The 19,914-nt window shown below is 35.3% G+C and overlaps 2 protein-coding genes, 1 long non-coding RNA gene and 1 other non-coding gene across 4 annotated transcripts; 2 read left to right on the top strand and 2 right to left on the bottom strand.

Annotated features, from left to right (window-relative positions):
• Positions 1 to 525: 525 nt before the first annotated feature.
• Positions 526 to 1,663, bottom strand: LOC137744789 (uncharacterized). The gene is made up of 2 exons (XR_011069629.1): positions 915 to 1,663; positions 526 to 781 (listed from the first exon to the last, which is right to left on the bottom strand). It is a non-coding gene; the product is annotated as an uncharacterized lncRNA (long non-coding RNA).
• A 2,156-nt stretch (positions 1,664 to 3,819) lies between these two features.
• Positions 3,820 to 3,900, top strand: TRNAL-AAG (transfer RNA leucine (anticodon AAG)). Its single transcript has one exon. It is a non-coding gene; the product is annotated as a tRNA-Leu (tRNA).
• A 6,549-nt stretch (positions 3,901 to 10,449) lies between these two features.
• LOC137744596 (PAN domain-containing protein At5g03700-like) lies at positions 10,450 to 12,066 on the top strand. The gene has a single exon (XM_068484371.1). It carries the CDS (start codon positions 10,567 to 10,569, stop codon positions 12,064 to 12,066), a length of 1,500 nt encoding a protein of 499 aa, XP_068340472.1. The 5' UTR covers positions 10,450 to 10,566.
• A 5,085-nt stretch (positions 12,067 to 17,151) lies between these two features.
• Positions 17,152 to 19,098, bottom strand: LOC137744595 (uncharacterized). The gene is made up of 3 exons (XM_068484370.1): positions 18,996 to 19,098; positions 18,204 to 18,425; positions 17,152 to 17,771 (listed from the first exon to the last, which is right to left on the bottom strand). The coding sequence occupies exons 1-3, from the start codon at positions 19,096 to 19,098 to the stop codon at positions 17,152 to 17,154; spliced, it is 945 nt and encodes a 314-aa protein (XP_068340471.1).
• Between the last annotated feature and the right edge of the window lie 816 nt (positions 19,099 to 19,914).

The raw sequence follows: 19,914 nt of genomic DNA, 5'->3' as shown, positions 1-19,914 counted from the left end.
TTATCAAGTGACTCATCCGGATGTATATGCTAAGGTTTTGTTCACACTTGAAACTCATGGGCTTTGATTAAATCCTAGCTATCATGTAAATAAACCCAAGTATACTCTTTTCTCTCTAGACATATCACCGTGACTTCATGCCAAATTGATCTAATATATTGTATAGTTAATGCATATGCCAAATTGATCATGAATGCATATGCATGACAAACTTACTTGAATGGATGTCTCTGAAACATTTGTTATTTTAGTGATCGAGAGCATGAGAGACAAATTTAGACTAAAATAATTATAACGAAAAACATGTACTAGTTTAAAACATTACAGACTTAGGGGTTTTGTTTAGGAATAGCCAATTTTACCCCTACACTAAGAATTTCTCCCAAAACAATGGCTTTTCATTCGAATTATGACCCTCCAACAACATTTTCGCACTTTTGTTTTCACCTTCTACGCTAAAAAAATAGGAAGAGATGGATGTAAGAAAAAGAAAGTGTGAAAATCACTTTCTGACACAAAAATTCATCACAATAATGGAGGAGGAATCAGTAATTGGCAACGTTGATACTTGATACTATATTTTCTTACTTAATATGCTTTTGCTTGCACCAAAAAAGAAAAACAAACAATTATTCATTATTTCTTATACAACTTATATACGAAAATCCGAAGTCTATGGCTTATGGTTTTGGGTGTAAATATAATCCAAGTGAGCTTCAGCAATCATCCTTCTCTGCAGACACTCTTCATCTTTCTCATCGCATTCTTCTGATCCCATCAGCTGTGAAGAAAATTACCACAAAAACCCAACAAATAATATATCGAAGAAGAACGTTCAAATATAATAATAAATTGACGAACACGCACATAAGATAAATTAAAATGGAGGAGGGCGGGATATATATATATCATACATTTACGAGATCATTGCTTCCAGTTAGTGAAGCTTTGTTTTGCTGCTGAAGACGAGCACGAGCAGATGATGGGTTGGAGAGAAGAAGAAAAATAAAGAGAGAAAATATGAGAAAGTTTTGGTAATTCTTCATCTGCTTCATTGTTTCTCTTCTCTATTAGCTTCTGGATTTTGGCTTGTGGGTGTTTAGTGTGTGTGTTCTGAGAAAAAAACGGAAGGAGAAGCAAAGCAGTGTATAAATAAGATGAATATAACTAACAAGGGTTTCACTCACAAGGAAGGCCAAGCACACAGTCACAAGCAGTGCAGTTTGTGGGGTCTACTCACTTCCTTCTCTTTATTTGTTTATGCCAAGAAATATAATTTAGGAATCTTAATACTATGGGCAAGGGTGCCAGAGATAGGTAATTAAAGTTATACTAACCTTCGTGAGGACGAGGGATTGAGAATGTGAGCAACTACTAACCTGTAATTCAGTTTAAGACATGCTTACTTATTTAGAACGAGAATTATCGTATCGAAATTATTAGATAATAGAGCATTTATTATTATATTTTTCTACCTATTTCTCTTATCAGATCAGATGATTAGAGAAAGATAAATAAAGAAATTACATAAACCGTTTCATATAAGTGTTTCTCTTGCTACGATCAAAGTACTTAAATCAGACATTTAGATGTAGGCGCCTCATCTTCCTACTTCATAAACCAAATAATATATATTGTTTCATATAAGTGTTTCTTTTGCTCTAATCAAATTTATGAAAAAGAAAAAGAAAAAAAGGCATTTAGATGTTAGGCGTCTTATCTTCCTACTTCCTAACCAAAGAATATATACACACTGTATGGTAGGAGTGGGTGAGATAAAAGAATTTCATAGTTTACCATTTACATGTTTGTCATTGTCATGGCCATTGAGGTCCCAAAAAAAAACAGTAAGCAAAAACAAAAAGATGCAGAAAAAGGAGAAATAAAGAATCCCCACGACTCAATGTTGATGCTTCTCCTTTCTCTTTAGAGGCATAGAAAGAATTAAAGAAAGAAAGAGAATAGCATATGTCTTCCCACCAAAGACAAAGTCATCGTCAACCCTGTCAACTTTTGGAATTCCTTCCTTGACATGCACGTATGCCCTAGACAGCTGTTTTCCATTTGACAATTTTTTTTTTTTAAATTCCAGACACGTACTTGATCAAATATTTTCTAATATTGGAAGATATTCGATTCTTAATATATACGACGTCGATAGTACTGCAGATGAGTGTTCTTTCTCATTAGTTCTGAAAAACTGATCAAATCAATAACGTTCAATATGTCGAATCATATCTTTACGTTGCACTCTAACGCGTCGAGTCTCTATATCTCATCTTAACCTGTCAAATCTTTTGTATTTTGTTTGTCTCACTGTCAAGTCCGTGGCCCCGTTCTAGGGCAATTGGTGATTTTCATTTTTGTTGTATCTTGCTACTTTGTGATCAAAAGATCATGAGTTCAAATCGTAGAAATAGTTTATTTGCAAAATAAGAATAAAATTGCGTACGAAAAATGTTTCTTCCAACTCTTGCAAAGAGAAAAGCCTTATTAACTCGGAGTTGTCCTTTTTAGGTCCCAACAATATCGAACCAGGAGCTATATGAACACAAATAAACCCTACAGCTCAACTCAATACTGAACTCGTGACACTGACCCGTAGATGCCTGTTTTCCTAATTGAAGAGGAAGATGCCAAGAGAAAACAAGAATTTTCTAGCCTTAAAAAAAGTTGTATTCATCACATCTAATTGTGCTCCCACTAATTAACCTAGCTAGCTTTGTCTTTGTCATCCTCCTGTGGCCAGTGGCCACTGCCTTTTAAGCATATTCTTACTGTGATATGTTTTTTTAATCTTGTCAAATGACGTGATGCTAATCCAACATGTTTATTAATTAATACTTTTGTGTTGTGATTCACTTCACCCACCACATACTATTTGTAGAGGTGGACGCACTAAGGGGCAGTAGGGATTAGCTAATTCTCTAAATTCTTATAGATAACTTGGATGATGCGAAGGTTGAAGTTGACTTTCATACATGTTTTCTAACTATTTGATAATCTTAGTAGTTCAAGCATTTCTCTTCAAGCTATCACGTGTCAATCGGCTTCAAATCTTCTTTTTTCCCTTAATATAGGTTAATATAGAATATTACTTGTAATTAAACAAAGAGTTTACAGTATTTCTACTGTAAAATTATGTAGTACATACAACTTTTAAGATGTCATCCCTAACACAGACCAATTCACGAGTTATATGGAAGATTGACTACTCAACATTTTCTAGATGCTTACCAAAAATTTAGATGTCAGATCAAAACTAGAAAACAAAAACTAATGCTGGAACTGTTAGTCTGTATCTTTATAACTTTGTAACTTGAGCGTTACATAATTTTGAAAAATCTAGACAATAATCTGTCATGATATGATCACTTTTCTAGACTTTTTACAGTTCATTGAATTGGTACAAAGAGGTGCTTCGATATTAGTCCGGAGAGCTTTTCTTTCCAGATTTGAGAAAAAAATAGCTTGAACGTTGCGATATTAATTATAACACATGTGATTGTGCAAATCACTAGTAAAACGTAATTAGGATACTAGAATATCCTATTCCTTTATGATTGTATTACTTGCAAGGTAAGAAATCCTATCAATTCTACTATAAATAAAAGCACTATACACAAGAAATAACGCGAATTCCTCAAACCCTTCTTCATCCCCCTCTGCCACTCTCTCCCTTCAGTAAAACAGGCCATAACACTGAATAGAACTTTGGCATTGTAAATGAAATTTATCCGCCATTTTTTATTGGGATGTAATTTGCCTATGAAAACATAATTTAAAATATTTATTATACTTTCAACAATTGCCAACAAAGTTGAGATGGCCGAGTTGGTCTAAGGCGCCAGATTAAGGTTCTGGTCCGAAAGGGCGTGGGTTCAAATCCCACTCTCAACATCCAATTTTTTGTTTTTCCAAAAAATTTGTATCTGTTTTGGGCCCAACTCGTTACGAATATTTAATTATAAAAGGTCCAATACAATTTGCATTTTGTCTGGGGAATGAAGAAATCTCTTTAGGAAACTGAATAAAAAAAATTAAGGAGCTCAAACTCTCTATCATCTTGTAGTTTTCTGTTCTTTAATTAAATTATATTTCATCTTGGACTTTTATTTGTCTAAGGTTTGGTATAGTTCTTGGCTTTGGATGGTCGACACTTTGTCGCACAATTTAAGGAAATGATTCTTTACACGCAAGGAATGTTTTGTTTTCAGAATTCAATGGTTTTAAATCTGAATTGGTTGCATGCGATGTTTTTGTCTGCATTTGTGGAAATGAATTGGTTTTTTCTTCTGAAAAATTCTGTTCTTGGATGCTGGATTGCAATTCATGAGTTATAGAATCGGTTGCTAACAAGTTAAAATTGAGTGATTTGTTAACTTAACACCTGAAACGGGTGATCTTTTAATTTAACATGTTAACTTGAGTGATTTGTTAACTTAACAGGTTAGATTTAAGTGACCTATTTACTTAAATAGTTGTTTTGAAACCGACCTAAATCCAAAAAAACTGACCCGATGTATATCTAGAAGCTTCTCTCTTTAAGAATAAAATACGGATCGATTTAGTCCCAATTGAGACACAGAATTGAAGGAACACAGAAAAGCCATGACCATGCCAGCTATATGCATGCAGATCCAAGTTGATATATGTATGTATGTGTGTATGTATGTCTGCTGGTTTTATAAACGTAAATATTCACGGTTTTGTGAAATTTTTAATATATTTGCAGAACCCATGAATGTTTTGTAACAAACAGATTAATAATATGGTGTGTGTGTGTGTATCTGTGTGTGTGTGTTTATTTATGTCTGCTGGTTTTATAACAAATAGATTAGTAATATTAGGTGAAAGTGTTACTGTTCATATAATATGATCGACTATTTAATCTAACTGATCGATTGAGCTCTCTCTTTCTGGACAGGGCAGTGTTCAGATGCTGCGCAAGTGTGCAAATACTTTCAGTGCAGTAGCTGTTTGCCTTGCCGACATACATGGATAATACCAACGGCTGCTTCACAGAAACTGCTAAATATCATGATTTATTAGTCAAATGAAATATAGTTTAAAACTCTAAACCGTCAATGTTCTTGTCTTCTTCTTACCAAAAAACTCTTGCGCATGCAGAATAAAATCTTACTTGGTTTTCCCTTTAGCATATTCCTTGTACTCGTGTTTTCTCTAATCGAGGCATGCTAATATCTAATTATGCATGTCAAATTACGAATGTAAATCGTGGCATTATATATTTTCATCTTTCATCGAGTTTTAGTTTGTCCATTAATTTAATTTTTATACATACAAATACACAAAAGCGCTCAAGCCTTAATCAATTGTTAAAGTTAACATGATACTAACCACTCGTTTGAGTCTCCATACTACAACAATTGATAAAGGAGATACTAGTAACGTTCTCACTTGTACCTTCTCGATTCTCCTTCTCATTATGCAAGTCTTTCTCGATGATTGGAACCATCTACTTTTTAAATCACCTTTCAAAATCAACCGTGCAAAAAATCCACCAAATCAGAAATTATTTAACTATTCGGTTAACATTATCAAAATTTAAGTGTATAAGTCAGAAGCTTATTTCATCCATTTATTGGATAACTGATGAGTCGATTTTATATTGTATATTATTTCCTTATTCTTGGTATATTTTGGTGAGATTTTGATGCTTTATTATGCATTTTTAATGTAAGATATGCAAACTTGTTATGAGTATAAAGTAATCAAACGGTGAAATTTTTGAGTGATTCCAATTGAAGCGGGTTCGTGAATCTGTCAAGAGGTTGTCTCAAAATTTCTTAATTTTATCCCGAAGCATCTGATCGTGGTGAATTAATTTATGACTAGCGTGTAGTGCTGGCAGATTGGGCTGCAGAGCTATTCGCAACTTTTGGGCTGGAAGATGATGGATTTTGGACTTAGGCTCTTCTTAGAACTTGAAGAGGAGGTCATAATCTTTAATTTGAGTTATTTTGGGCCTGTTTTGGAGTTCTAAAGGTCCAGAAACTTTGCTATACATGTGGTGGACAGATTTCCTAGTCATAATAGGAATGTAATTCCTAGTTATCCTTTTATTATTTTATTTCTTAGTTTTTAGAAAATCTTTTCTATGAGGGTTTTAATTTGGAGAGTATAAGCATGGTTTTTTAGCCATTAGGGTTTGAGGGGAGAAGGCACGCCTTATTTTGGAGAACTTCAGACTTTTTACCTACAAGGTGTTTTCAATATTTTTTTCTTTAGTTTTTATAGTTGTTTGTAACTAGTTCTTTTGCTAGGGCGAAGCCACAAGCCTTAACATGAATATGTGATTTTATTAATTTGCTTATGAATAGATGCATGCTTGCTTAGAATTATTAATCACCTTGATTAAACTATCTAATTGTCTTAGTGATTCGCGACCATTAGGGCTTTTAGACAAGTAATTTGATGCAATTTATGTTGGAACATCACCCTGAAATTGAAGAGGGCTTCTTGTGATTAGTAATTGTAAGTTCACTTAAGGCGAATATCAGGCTCTTAAGGGTTGCATGGTTTTTCAAAGGGTTTTCACAAAGTTTAATGAGTCTTACATGTTTGTATTTGATATGAACATCACAGACAGGTTGCATGTTAAATATACATTTTTGCTTAAACATCACAAGGAAAATATGCATTAGGAAAACTTAACCTTCAAAATATGTATGTAGAAATTCATAAGTAATTGGTAAAATTGCGTAGGATTGTTAATGGTAACAGCGGAACCCTAGGCTTTCACAACTTTAATTTTCAAAAACGTTTTCTTTTGTTTTCTTTACTTTGCTAATTTCTTTAATTGTTTTATTTAAAATTTCAAAATCAATTTTTTCCAAACCTTGTTTCAAATAATTAATTAAAAATTAGTTTAAACACAAATTATTTATTCAATCCCTGTGGAAAACAATCTTGCTTGAGCTGTTATACTACGACAACCTTGTACTCTTGCAAGTATTTTTATCTCTACTTTTGCAGGTGGTAAAAATCCTATCAATAACCATTATATGACTCAACAAGTTTTGATTTAGTTAGTTTTTTTTATTATTTTTTATTTCTTTACAACAGTGATTTTTAAAGAGTGATATAGAAAGTAGACCGTTTCAATTATCAGGTGACAATACACGATAAGATACCAAAGAGACTAAATTTGTAGACTAAATTTACAAACTAAATATGATATGTCACACTGTCACTAATGGAAAATGAGCATGTTTATCAACGTTTAAGTAATAATCCAATCATTAACTTCTATGTAATTTAGTTTACAAAATTTAATGTACAAATTTAGTTTTCCTAGCATTACTCTAAGTAAAAGTCCAAATAAGAGAGTTGCACATTCCTCAATGAAGAAACGTGAGGCCATCACCACCATGTGCACGTGCAGTGAGCCGGACTCAGATAATCAATTAGATATATAGGCAAAAGTCAAGATCTAGTTCGCAAGCTCTCTACTCTTGGAGAAAAGTAAGGCTTTGTTCATTGAAGAAACGGCTGAGACGTGCAATGGTCATTGTTCAAGACCTTAAGAAAGAAAAGAAGATCAAAGCAGAGGAGCAGAGAGGAGAAAAATGGCGTAAATAGACATATGTAGGGTGAAAGGTCAAAAGAGTGATCGAAATCTTGGAAGAGAGGAAGAATGATACAGACATATCAAATGGCTTTGAATTGAAGAGATATGCATGGTAGGGTTAGTGTATCTTTTGATCCATTGAATCAATATATATATATTCATAAATTATATGTATATGTAATTAAATGTATTCTGCAATTAGGTCAAACAACATGCAACTATATATTAATGGTAATATTGAAAATTCTTGAATGGAGATTGGAGTTCTTCCCAATTCATTTTGGATAGAAGTCAACCCTTGATTCAATGCGTTATTGTAAATGTCAAACCTAGCGCCCACCTGATGATGGTATCTTTAATTTCTCCCCTTCTGGATGAATCAAATTCATTGACGTCTTGTAGGAAACATTGAATTGACATTTTTTGGTATACTCTAGGGTATTTTATAGTTTTAGAGGTTTTAACCGTTAATTTTTCTGTTAAGGATATAAAACTTAAAACTAACGATAAAAAATCCTGACATATATATAATACTCTGGAGCACTACAATTTCGACATTAAACATTCAAGAACTTAAATCCTATTTATACATAGTTACACACACATTTATATGTGTCTTTCTTTTTTGGTTATAATGGAAAAGAATCCAATTCTTGACATTATTTGTCTTAAAGCTTATACTCAATAGAACTTGTCAATCAATGTCGAAAAAAAAGCTAGAACTTTGGCTGCGAGTGCCCCAACTCAATAGAACTTGTCACTCAGCTTACGTGACAAAGCATCTCCTCGCTGAAAATTTTCTACCTCACAAGCGAAATAAAAAAACGTTAAAATGAAATAAATGTAAAAGGGGTGGTTGATAGAAAGATCTCACATGAATAATGTTGGAATATAAAATATTTCGTCCTGTTAGAGCATGACATGTGTATTATCAACTCAATATGTCGGTTCTGTTCTTGACAGACCATGCAGACATTATCCATACCTCGATGGGCTTACAAGCCTCTATTCCTTAGAGCGCCCAAGAAGTCCACATTCATCGGTCCTTGAGGCCCATCTTGCCGCCAAACGGCCTTAACGTGGACGACCTTGATATACTATCGATCTGCTTATCAGTCACTGCACTTATCGAAAACGTCTGAAGTGTAATCGAGACATGGGGGGGGGGGGGGGGGGGAGCATCATCTGCAATAACCTTGCAGAATGCTTCCACATCGGTGTTGTAGACTACCACTCCCCTCCAAGATAGGGTTTACTCCTTTGTTTGCCTATAAATAGCCAAGCCTCTATCCTTTTTTCTTTAGGTTAATTTATCTCTAGCTACACTTACACAAACCAAGAATTCTCTCATCACATAGGCATCAAAGGCTCTGTGACAAACACCACACCGGTGTTAGTCTCTTTGATTTTGTATTGCAGGTTCTCGTCAATTCAATCCCGACAAAAAATTGCACAAACAAATAAGTTCGATCATCATTGGTTTGATTTCAATTTAATGATGTTGGCATTGGATGAGGATGGCACGCATATACATAGGCTACCTTCATATGCATAAATATAGCTTATTCAAAGTCCTGCCGATAGAAAGTAGCCAACTTCAGAAAACATTTTTAGAACTTCAACGATTTTCTTATAGATGCCAACTCTCTCCCTACTTTGAAAATGGTTAACTCCAACTCCCACACAAGTCATAAAACGGTTGTATCGGAATAGCAAAAGAACAAACAAAGAAAAACAATATGTCGTTCTCAATAATCAACACCAAATCTGCAAACAAAACAAAAAACAAAAAATAAAAAAAAATAGTCAACACCAAATTAGTTGACTAATTATTAACATACTAATTGTTGCCCACTATTAAGGTATGTATAAAGAAATGCATATAAATGATGAAAGAGATCTACACTTTATATATAGTGTTGGGAATTTTTTTTTAATACTAGAAGACAAGTGGTAGATTAGTCAGATGAACAAGGTATTCCTCTTTAATGCAATGTGTTTCAAGTTTAAATTTCCTCCTTTGCCTTAGTGTAAATATTGTTTGCAATAGCTACTTAGTATTACGGTATAATGGTATTCCTTTCACTTGTAAGTGAGAGGTTTTATGTTCGATTCTCGCCAAAGACGAATTTGAATCACATTATTGCTAGCCCATTGTGAGGCTAAACCTACCCCCTCCCCCTTAGTGTAGATAATATCATTTGTTTAAAAAAAAAAAAAAAGATTGCTTGCAATAAAGAAAAATACTACGATTTTAGTTGTCATGAATTAAATAAAACTAGCTAGGGGTCAAGTGGGAATGATGTTTCCAATTCCACCAGTAAAATTTTCAATAATTCGATAATTTTCCGAAAATTTGGAACAGTAATTGGATTGCATTTAGAGATTTTGAATTTTCGATTTGAATTTTTTCAAAGTAACTTATTCCTATACATAAAAAAAAATCAAAAATTTCTGATTTTTTGTACTTAATTACTCAAATTATATATTTTGTAATCAATTTTTGTGTTTGATTGTTAGTTTTAGATATACTTTGGTCATTGTTTTTATATTGAATATACACTTACATATTACAAAAATAGGCGTACTAGTATAGCCCAAAATTAAATGAACTTATACATAGGCCAAATTTGAAAAAAATAAAATAAATTGTATGTACGAAAAAGTTATAGAATATTAAAAAAAAAATTGAATATATATATGAATTTCCGAATATATGTTCCGAAATTTTTGAGAATCAGAGCACTTCAAACAAACAAACTATAAGAATCAGAGCAGAATTGGCGTCGAAGATTGGCAATTGTAAACAATGTTGCAAGTTGCAAACAGTCAAGCTATGTTATAATAATATTTGAGTTTTGCAGCTCAAAAATATTGTTATATATGAGCTGCTGCTGTCCTTTTGTTTCCCTCCCATGGCTGCTTTTGTTCCGTAGTCATCTCTCTCTCTCTCTCTGATATTCATTTCCACTATGGAAACGTTCACCAACTCAGTCACTCGTCTAAGTTCACCTCAGCTTCTTTTTCTCACACTTGTATTACTCTACGTCACATCACCACCTTGCGCCGCCTCTGCCCAAGCGGAGCTTTCCAGAGGCTTCAAAGCCACTCCGGACCCTTCAATCCAAACCTTCCAACCTGTGCTCACTGACCCAACCGGCAACTTTTCACTGGGTTTCCTCCGAGTCAACAAAACCCAACTCGCTCTGGCCCTCCTCCACGTGCCATCCTCCGACCCTGTCTGGCTCGCTAACCCTGCCCAACTCGCCCGCTGGTCCGACCGCACGACCCTCCTCTTCAACGGTAGCCTAGTCCTCTCAGATCCCCAGTCGAAGGTATTCTGGTCAACTCACTCCGAAATCGGCGACCGGCTTGCAGTCCTCGACACCTCTAACGTCCAAATCCAAACGACCCAGGACACCGTTCTATGGCAGAATTTTGACTTTCCAACAAATACCCTCGTCGAGAATCAGAATTTCACATCGACTATGAAGCTTGTCTCATCGAACGGCCTATACTCAATGCGATTGGGGAACAATTTCATGGGTCTGTTCGCCAAGTTCAAACCGGGTTCAAATGCAGACCAAATGTACTGGAAACGCAAAGCGATGGAAGCCAAGGCCAAAGTCGTCGAAGGAAAAGGACCTATTTACGCCCGTGTTGATCCGGACGGGTTCATCGGAATGTACCAAACCGGGAACCCAACTCCGGTCGACATCCAAGCGTTCATGACCTTTCCAAGGCTAATCAACGGCCTCCGTAAGGTCAGGTTGGAAGCGGACGGAAACCTCAAGGCGTATTACTGGGACGGTTCCAACTGGGCTTTGGATTTCCAGGCGATTGCCGCCACGTGCGAGCTTCCCAGTCCATGCGGTTCGTTCGGTTTGTGCGGGGCCGGGAATGGTTCGTGTTCGTGTTTGAATAACCAGACGGAGTTCCATTCCGGTGAGTGTTTTCCGGTTCAGACCGGCGACTTCTGTGGTTCCGGATGGCGGGAAAATAAAAGCTTCCGGGTTTTAAGGAGGAACGGCGTGGAGCTGCCGTACAAGGAGTTGATGGAGTATAAAATGATGTCGTCTTACGGTGAATGCGAAAGAACTTGTGAAAGGAACTGTAGCTGTTGGGGCGCGGTGTACAATAACGGGTCCGGGTTTTGTTACTTGATGGATTACCCGATCCAGAGTTTGGTGGGCGTTGGGGATGAGAGTAAGATGGGTTATTTTAAGGTGCGGGAGGGTGCAGGGAGGAATAAAATAAATGTGGGTGTGGGGGTTGGGATTGGGGTGGTTTGTGTGGCGCTTTTGATATTTGTTGGGGTAGTGGGTGTTTGGAGGTTTAGGGTGTGGAGGAGGAAGAGAGGAGGAGGGGGGAAGAGGTTCATGGGTCAAGATGGCGGGGCTTCGCCCGGCCCATATAAGGATCTCGGGTCCGCAAGCTTTAGGTCCATTGAGATGGGTGGGCAAAATGGTTAGGATTTGTTTGAGTAATGCTTCTGGAGCAATTATTTGACAAATAAAAGCATTTCTAACTATATTTGATGAAAAATAGTAAACAGCTTTCAATTGTAACATCATAGCAAAAATGCTTACGAGCAAAAATACTGTATCTCCAAACGAGGCGTTAGGCAATGACGTATGAAATGACATTTTTTTGGTTTGGGGCCTTTGGAGGATGGAGTTTAACCGACATTGATGTTGATCACCAACTCTTTTGTGTCTGTGATGGTTTGTATTTAAATTTGTATGACATATGATTGGGTGGAGCCCGCCTAATCCCAGTGATAATGTATTAGTATTTCATAGTGACCTTGTATTGAGATTAGTGCGCCTTCAAGGGCTTTGTATCGATGATCAACATTGAGTAATGGTAGAATATGGTATGCTATTTGATCATTCTCCATATTGGTTTACATAGTTGTGACTAATCCTATGGACTTTAGTATGCTAATTATAGGCTTATTAGGGTTTCTTTAATCCGTTCGTGGGTTGCATCTGCAAGGTCAAAATGTCTTCTTTTCCAAGTAAGTGATTATAGTGTTTTGATAAGTATGAAACATATTAAAACTTACAGTACCACGTCATGTATACTTGTCAGTCCTCTCAGAATCTTCCATTGAGATAACAGATAACCGAATGTGTGTGATCATGATGTAAATCCGCAAGGATAATGTAAACCCGCATCATCCACCGGGAAGTTAAAGTTTTTAATATTTGAGGTTCTAGAACTTATTGTAAAAACATGGATTTCATTGGCACTATGCCTGCAAATGACGCAATGGATGATATTTTATAGACTGATCCGACACTAAAAATCCAAAAACTTGAAAGCAAATAGTTAGGTAGCATAAACATATCCTAATTGCAAATTCTAGAGGTCATCATCTTCAGTAAATTTCATTCAAATATAATATAGATGTAGACATCCTCCCAAACCTATCTTCCATTTAAAATCCCTCAACCCAACACGAAGTCCTTTTTCGGAACATTCTTGTGAAACTTCGCAATAAGCGACTAGTCGCTTCCTGAATGCCTCTTTACTTTCGTATGGTCCTAATGCCTCTTTTTTCGTTTGCCAACATACGCTGCTAGAAGATTAAGCAAGCTACCTTTACTTGTGTTCTAAAAACAGTAGCTTCCCCTTTCTTGTTTGTTGAAATTGATGTGAATGGCTGTAACAGTTATTTAAATTCTATTCAGCTTGATTAGATATGCTCGATGAATTTATAGGAAAGGAATCCTTTATTTATAAATTATGATGAATCTTTCACTTTGTATGTGTTGGATTCTTACTAATCACTTTTTTTTTTTAATTTGCATTTTAACACTAATACAACACGGCACAATAAGATACTTCAATATAATTAAAAGTAAAACCGTTCAATACAAATTATATTTTATTTTGTTAATTTTTAAATGCGTATGACACACACAAAAAATAATTTTAATATTTAACTCATAGTTTCCTCGACACAAACTAGGCCTTGGTTTTCTACATATCGGAAAGTGTCTTATTTGTGTAAGGTACATGAGGTACCTATAAACAAATCAAGTTCTAGTGTATATAATTTATCTTATTAACGCATTGACTATCACACACGCACGTCCATGTTACCATTATTAATTATGTGATGATTAATTAAACAGGGATGGTTTTGAACTTGAATCTATTTTCTTCTTGTACTCTCCCGTTTGCGGTGGAATCTTTTCAACTAATTTGAGAGCTTAAGACGTGTTTAATTTGAGATGAAAAAGAGGTGATGCTGAATCTTTTTTACTCACTTGACTTATCATCTATACAACTAATTACTTTAATATCATGCTTAGTTATAAATCCGTACTACATGACTCGGCTATTTGAAAATGCTTTTAAACAACTAAAAGCGCTTTTATATCACCAAATAAGCAAATTTCGACAAAAAAAATAAGAGTCAAAAGTGCTTTTGAGTTACAAAAATGCACTTGTATTTTCATTAATAATTTTGATGCTCTTCTAACAGAAATGCTTTTGAGCAAAATTGTTTTGAATAAAATAATTCCCAAATGGCCCAAAAATAGATGCCAAAAGGTTCTCATCTTATTTCACATCAAAGTTTCAGTCTTCATTTGTTCTGAAGTTGTAATGTGGCTAAAGGCCCAACTAACCTACTACATGACGATGGACAATTACTTCTCTCAAAAAGGTATTCGGCTGATCTGAGGCAACGCAGTGTCCCCTAACACAGAAAAAGCCCAATTAGAGACGCTGGGTGCCATACTGTCTTGAAGTTAGACCATAAGAATAACCATCCTAATTATCTAATCTAGGGTTAGCTTATTCTATAATATTTTTCCTTTGGTAAATTATTCTATAATCCATGAGATCCAAGTTTTTCTTCATCGGTTCAGGTCGAAAACCCAAAATTGAAGGAGGTGCTGCTATGATGATTCAACATTATAATGTCGTTTATGAGACTTGAACTCATGATCTTGTCTAACAAATTAGAGACGGATTGCCAAATATAATAGTTAGTGCTTTATATTTACTCTTCCTCAATAGTTTCTAGGGTCTCCATCAATCAAAGGAAAAAAGGCTGATGGGAGTGCTTTTAAAAAATGAAGTAGCATTGGTGCTACATATTTTAGAACAGATCGAGGAGGTACATGATGAGTCCCATCTGGTGGAGAACGCTCCGAGGATGTTCTCATCACCATGTCTTCTCCAAAAATTTCAAATCTTAAGTCAAACGGCAGTGTGTACGTATGCTTCTGAAAAAATAACTACTTTACAATTCTACTTATTACTACTCAGTGAATGGAGACTGACAGCTTTGCAACTGCATGAACATTTTAGATGTTATTTTATATACGAAGGAAAGTTGGCAGTCGTCTCCTATGTGTGTGTGAATATATACGTGTATATATATACGTATATGTATATGTATATACGTGTGTGTATATGTATATACGTGTGTGTGTGTACATGATGGGAAAAAACGAAAGGAGCATATACGCCTAATGCTTGACTCAAGAGTGAATAGGAATTTTTACTCAAATCTTTTTGCGTTCGAATCATACAACTTTTTACTTATGATCTTATCGGTCATGTTATAAATCACTCTATAAATATTATCTCTGCAAAAGATGAATTAAAACTAAGATTGTAATTAGTCAATCTATTGTAGCAAAGACATAGATAGTTCGTAATATTTTTACCAATTATGTTCATTTGTTTTTATACAGTTCAATGGCTAAACAACCTTAGTTTTAATTGATTTTTTGCAGAAACGATCTTTATAAAGTATTCATAATATAAACGGTTCCAATCATAATTACGAAATTCTATAAATTGACAATAAACAATATTAAGTAAAAACTCCTACTCATCTTTTGAGTAGAGCGACATAATATTATTCGCCTACTAATATACAAGAGGAATTATAGGGTTTCTCATATTCCAGAAGAAGCGGCATCTTATTCCTACATTTGGGACTGTACTTGGTATATATGCTTCGATATGACATGACATGCAAAAACATATGTACTGCGTTTGCAGCACCTTGCTGCAGAAGTATCAAGTATATTGATGAATGTTTCTGTCATGGAATTGGACCAGATTCCTATTCCATAGTCCAGATATCTTTGTTGGAACCGGATCCTCTCCGAACGTAAAGGAATTGAGCTTACTCATCAAATGATTCGGATTATTGAAATTTGATTCAATGACTACAAACAATAGGCCCTTTAAAAGTGATAATAATTGTAGCCATTAGATCAAATTTTAATAGCCTGGATCATTTGATATTTGAGCTTAATTTCTTTGGGTCGGAGGGATCCGGTTCCATCTTTGTTTCAACCTCAAATGATTAGCTGGTTGTCTTCGATCAATGTATACAATTTCACATATAAACAGCGTGTAAATAATGATTGCTTTATCGCTACGTAAAGCATTTCCATAAAATGAAATAAAAGGGATATTCTTTTACTTGGCTTGTGCATCCTCCCATAGATATCGTACACAACGGATAAGGTTTAATTAGGGTTGGCGCAAAGACTTTGCGATAAACACAAAACAGGCTATGATTGAAATCAATCGATTGGTTTGCTGTGCGGTGGTGTTTTACAATTTATACAATTAATCTCACTTTGTGAGATAAAATTTGATTGTTGTTGTTGGTTATATGGGTGTGATTAATTAGTCCATTTGGGTTTTGTATTTGTTTTTGGGTGCATGAGCGATAGCACATGTGCATGTTGATTCCTTGATTGCACATATATATATAGGATCAAAACAAATCAAAATATTATATATGAATATAGACTTGATTGGTAAATTGGTAGTCCAAAGATTTCCTACTTTGTTGTTAAGAAGAAGTTGCTAGATCCTAAACGCAAACCCTAGCTAGCATGGTCTTTAAAATCTCAGATTAATGTGCTCTGAAGATTTTAATTGTAACCATAATTTGCTTACATGTTGCTAAACAACAAATCAAAATATTATATATGAATATAGACTTAATTGGTGATACACAGATTTCCTACTTCACTGACAAGTAAAGAAGCTGCTAGATCCTAAACGTAAAACCCTAGCTAGCATGATCTTTAAAATCTCAGATTAATTGTGTAGGAAACTAGATTATAATCCCTAAATAAGATCTATTTTTCAATAAAGTTGGGTGTAAGATTAAATACTGATTTTGGTCCTTTGACTTTATATATCAACTAAAATCTAGCCACTAATTATTAACTTTAGTTTAGTTTTATTTTTACTATTATAAATAAAAGATTTGTTATACAACCCTTACTCTGCTTCTTACTCAATGTATCAGTAGCTAGTATATTTCATTGCATTATCAACTTTTACAACAACCTTTGCCTTTTACAATATTCTCTTATATAGTAACCAGGCAACTTCCTCCGTAAGTCACTCCCTAACAACCCTTAACCAACAACCAATTCTAACTAATTCTTGTTTGTCTTAGTCAGCACTGTCAATCTTATCAACATAACTATGTTGATATGTCACAATACACATCATCCTATCAATACCCCACTCTCAAAACAAGGCTTGTACACAAGACTTCAAAAGAAATGACAACACTTAAGATAATGCATTGATGGAATGGAAACATCACAATTGAGCCAGATCGAAAATTTGGACTTCAAATCTGCATAATCTTCCCAAGTTGCATCTGCTGGAGCATGGTTTTGCCACTGGACTAGAACTTCAGTTGCTGTAGTAGTGTATTTCTTGACCATCATTCGCTCCAACATTGCCACTAGAACGTCTTGGAGTATCCCCTTATCAGTTATGACTGGTAATTGAATTGTAGGTTGAATGTGATCACCTATATGTTTTTTAAGGCAAAAGACATGGAAGACTGGGTATAATTTCAAATTGGCTGGCAATTTGAGTTTATAGGCCATGGACCCCACCTCAGCCAACACTTCGAATGGGCCATAAAATCGAGGCTGAAGCTTGTGAAATGGATGTGAAGCCAAAGACAATTGCTGATATAGAACCAATCTTAAGTACACCAAGTCACCCACTTGAAAAACCCTTTCAGTTCTGTGCTTGTTAGCTTGAACAGTTATCCGATTTTGAGCAGCCAACAGATTTACCTTCAAAAGAGATAAGACTCGGTTTCTTTCTTGTAAACACCTATCAACCATGTCAAGCTTTGTAGTGCCAGCTTCATAAACTGGAATCTCATGAGGTGCTTGTCAATAAACCACTTCATAAGGACTGAGTTTAGTTGCACTGTGGAAAGCTGTGTTATAACTGTACTCTGCCCATGGTGGTCAATTAGCCCATGTCTTGGGTTGTAAGCTACAAAAACACCTTAGATATGTCTCTAAGCACTTGTTAACCATGTATGTTTGACCATTTGTTTGTGGATGGTAACCCGAGCTCAAACACAAAGATGAGCCCTGTAGTGCAAAGAATTCTTTCCAAAATTTACTCATAAAGATGGGATCCCAATCTGACACTATAGAAGTAGGCATTCCATGAAGTTTAAAGAAGTGTTCAACAAAGAGATGTACCACAAAGACAACCGTGTAGGGATGTGAAAGGGCAAGAAAATGGGCATACTTGGAAAGTTTGTCAACAACCACCCAAATAACAGTTTTACCTTTGCAAGGAGGTAACCCAATGATAAAGTCCATATAAATGTCCATCCAAACTCTAGAAGGAATAGGCAGAGGTTGAATTAATCCAGCAAAAACCAAGGTCTCATATTTCTGTTGTTGACAAGTGGCACAATTTGCTATAAACTCCTTAATATCCTTCTTCATACCAATCCAATAGAAAGACCGAGAGAGTCTTTTATAGGATTTAAGAAACCCAACATAGCCTACAATGGCACTACAATGATGTTCATGAAACACCTTATGCCTCCAAGAACTAGTGAGACTCAATACTATTCTGCCTTTGTATCGGACAAACCCATTGTCTACCTTGTACTTCAAGTTGCTGAACAAAGTTGAATCATTGAGCTGTAAAACTTCTTGGATTTTTTACACAATGCAAGTGTCTTGCTTAAGATGCCTCCGCAAGTCATCCAACCAACTTAGATAAAGGTAGGAAATAGAAGCCAATTCCATGTCACAATTCTAAGATTTGATATCAACAAGCAATCTTGAAAGTGCATCTGCCACTTAGTTATCACAACCCTGTTTATATTGAATTTCGTAATCGAAACCCAATAATTTCGAAACTCATTTCTGCTGAAATGGAGTATTTGCTCGATTTTACAGAAAAAATTTAAGGCTGTGATGGTCCGGTTTAATAATAAAGTGTCTCCTAACCAGATATAATTGCCATTTTTTCACTGCATGAATAATCGCCATCATCTCCCGTTCATATATAGATAACGATTGATTCTGAATACTCAGAGCCTTGCTGGTAAAAGCAATAGGCTTACCATTTTGTTGTAACACATCACCAATTCCAAACCCATAGGCATCACTCTCAATGATAAAAGGCTGTGTAAAATCAGGGAGAACCAATACCTGTGGAGAAAGCATGGTTGTTTTTAACTCATTGAAAGCAGTGGTGGCTTCTAAAGTCCAATGGAAGTTATCATTCTTAGTTAAAACTGTGAGAGGACTAATGATCTTCCCAAAACCAGGAATAAACTTCCTATAATATCATGTCAAACCAAGAAATCCTCGAAGTGCCTTCACGGATGTAGGTATTGGCCAATTGGCAATGGATGCCAATTTACTAGGATCAGCTGCAACCCCATTTTTGGAAACAATGTGGCCAATATATTCAATTGTTGATTGTCCAAAAACACACTTGGATTTCTTCACAAACAAGGTATGATCTTGTAACACTTGAAAAACCACTCGGAGATAAGTTAAATGAGATTCCCAACAGCTGCTATACACTAGAATATCATATAAAAAAAAACCAGAATAAATCTTCTAAGATAAGGCCTGAAGATCTGATTCATCAAACACTGCAATGTTGTAGGAGCATTAATTAAGCCGAAAGGCATCACTAAAAACTCATAGTGGCCATCATGTGTTTGGAAAGCAATCTTCTCAATGTCGTTAGGATGCATTCTGATTTGGTGATACCCAGACCACAAGTCCAATTTAAAAAAAAACTGAGCCCCAAACAGTTCATCAAGCAGCTCATCGATCAATGGGATATGAAACTTGTCTTTAATTGTAATCTGGTTAAGTCCCCTATAGTCCATACATATTCTCCAAGTCCCCTCATTCTTCTTGACTAAGATAACAGGGGAAGAATATGGACTATTACTGATTCTGATAAACCCAGCCTCTAACAATTCATGCACACATTTTTCAATTTATGTCTTCTGCAAAGGTCCA

Source organism: Pyrus communis, chromosome 9 (genome assembly GCF_963583255.1).
Source record: "Pyrus communis chromosome 9, drPyrComm1.1, whole genome shotgun sequence".
In the NCBI taxonomy this organism is placed as follows: Eukaryota; Viridiplantae; Streptophyta; class Magnoliopsida; order Rosales; family Rosaceae; genus Pyrus; species Pyrus communis.
This window is presented reverse-complemented; position numbering and strand designations above follow the sequence as displayed.

Coding starts and splice junctions, on each gene's coding strand:
- LOC137744596 (XM_068484371.1), top strand. CDS start 10,567: ATGGAAACGTTCACCAACTCAGTCACTCGTCTAAGTTCACCTCAGCTT.
- LOC137744595 (XM_068484370.1), bottom strand. CDS start 19,098: ATGCTTTCTCCACAGGTATTGGTTCTCCCTGATTTTACACAGCCTTTT. Junction 18,426..18,995: donor TGATGTGTTACAACAAAATG/GTAAGCCTATTG, acceptor GTGCCATTGTAG/GCTATGTTGGGTTTCTTAAA. Junction 17,772..18,203: donor TGGGTTACCTCCTTGCAAAG/GTAAAACTGTTA, acceptor ATGAGATTCCAG/TTTATGAAGCTGGCACTACA.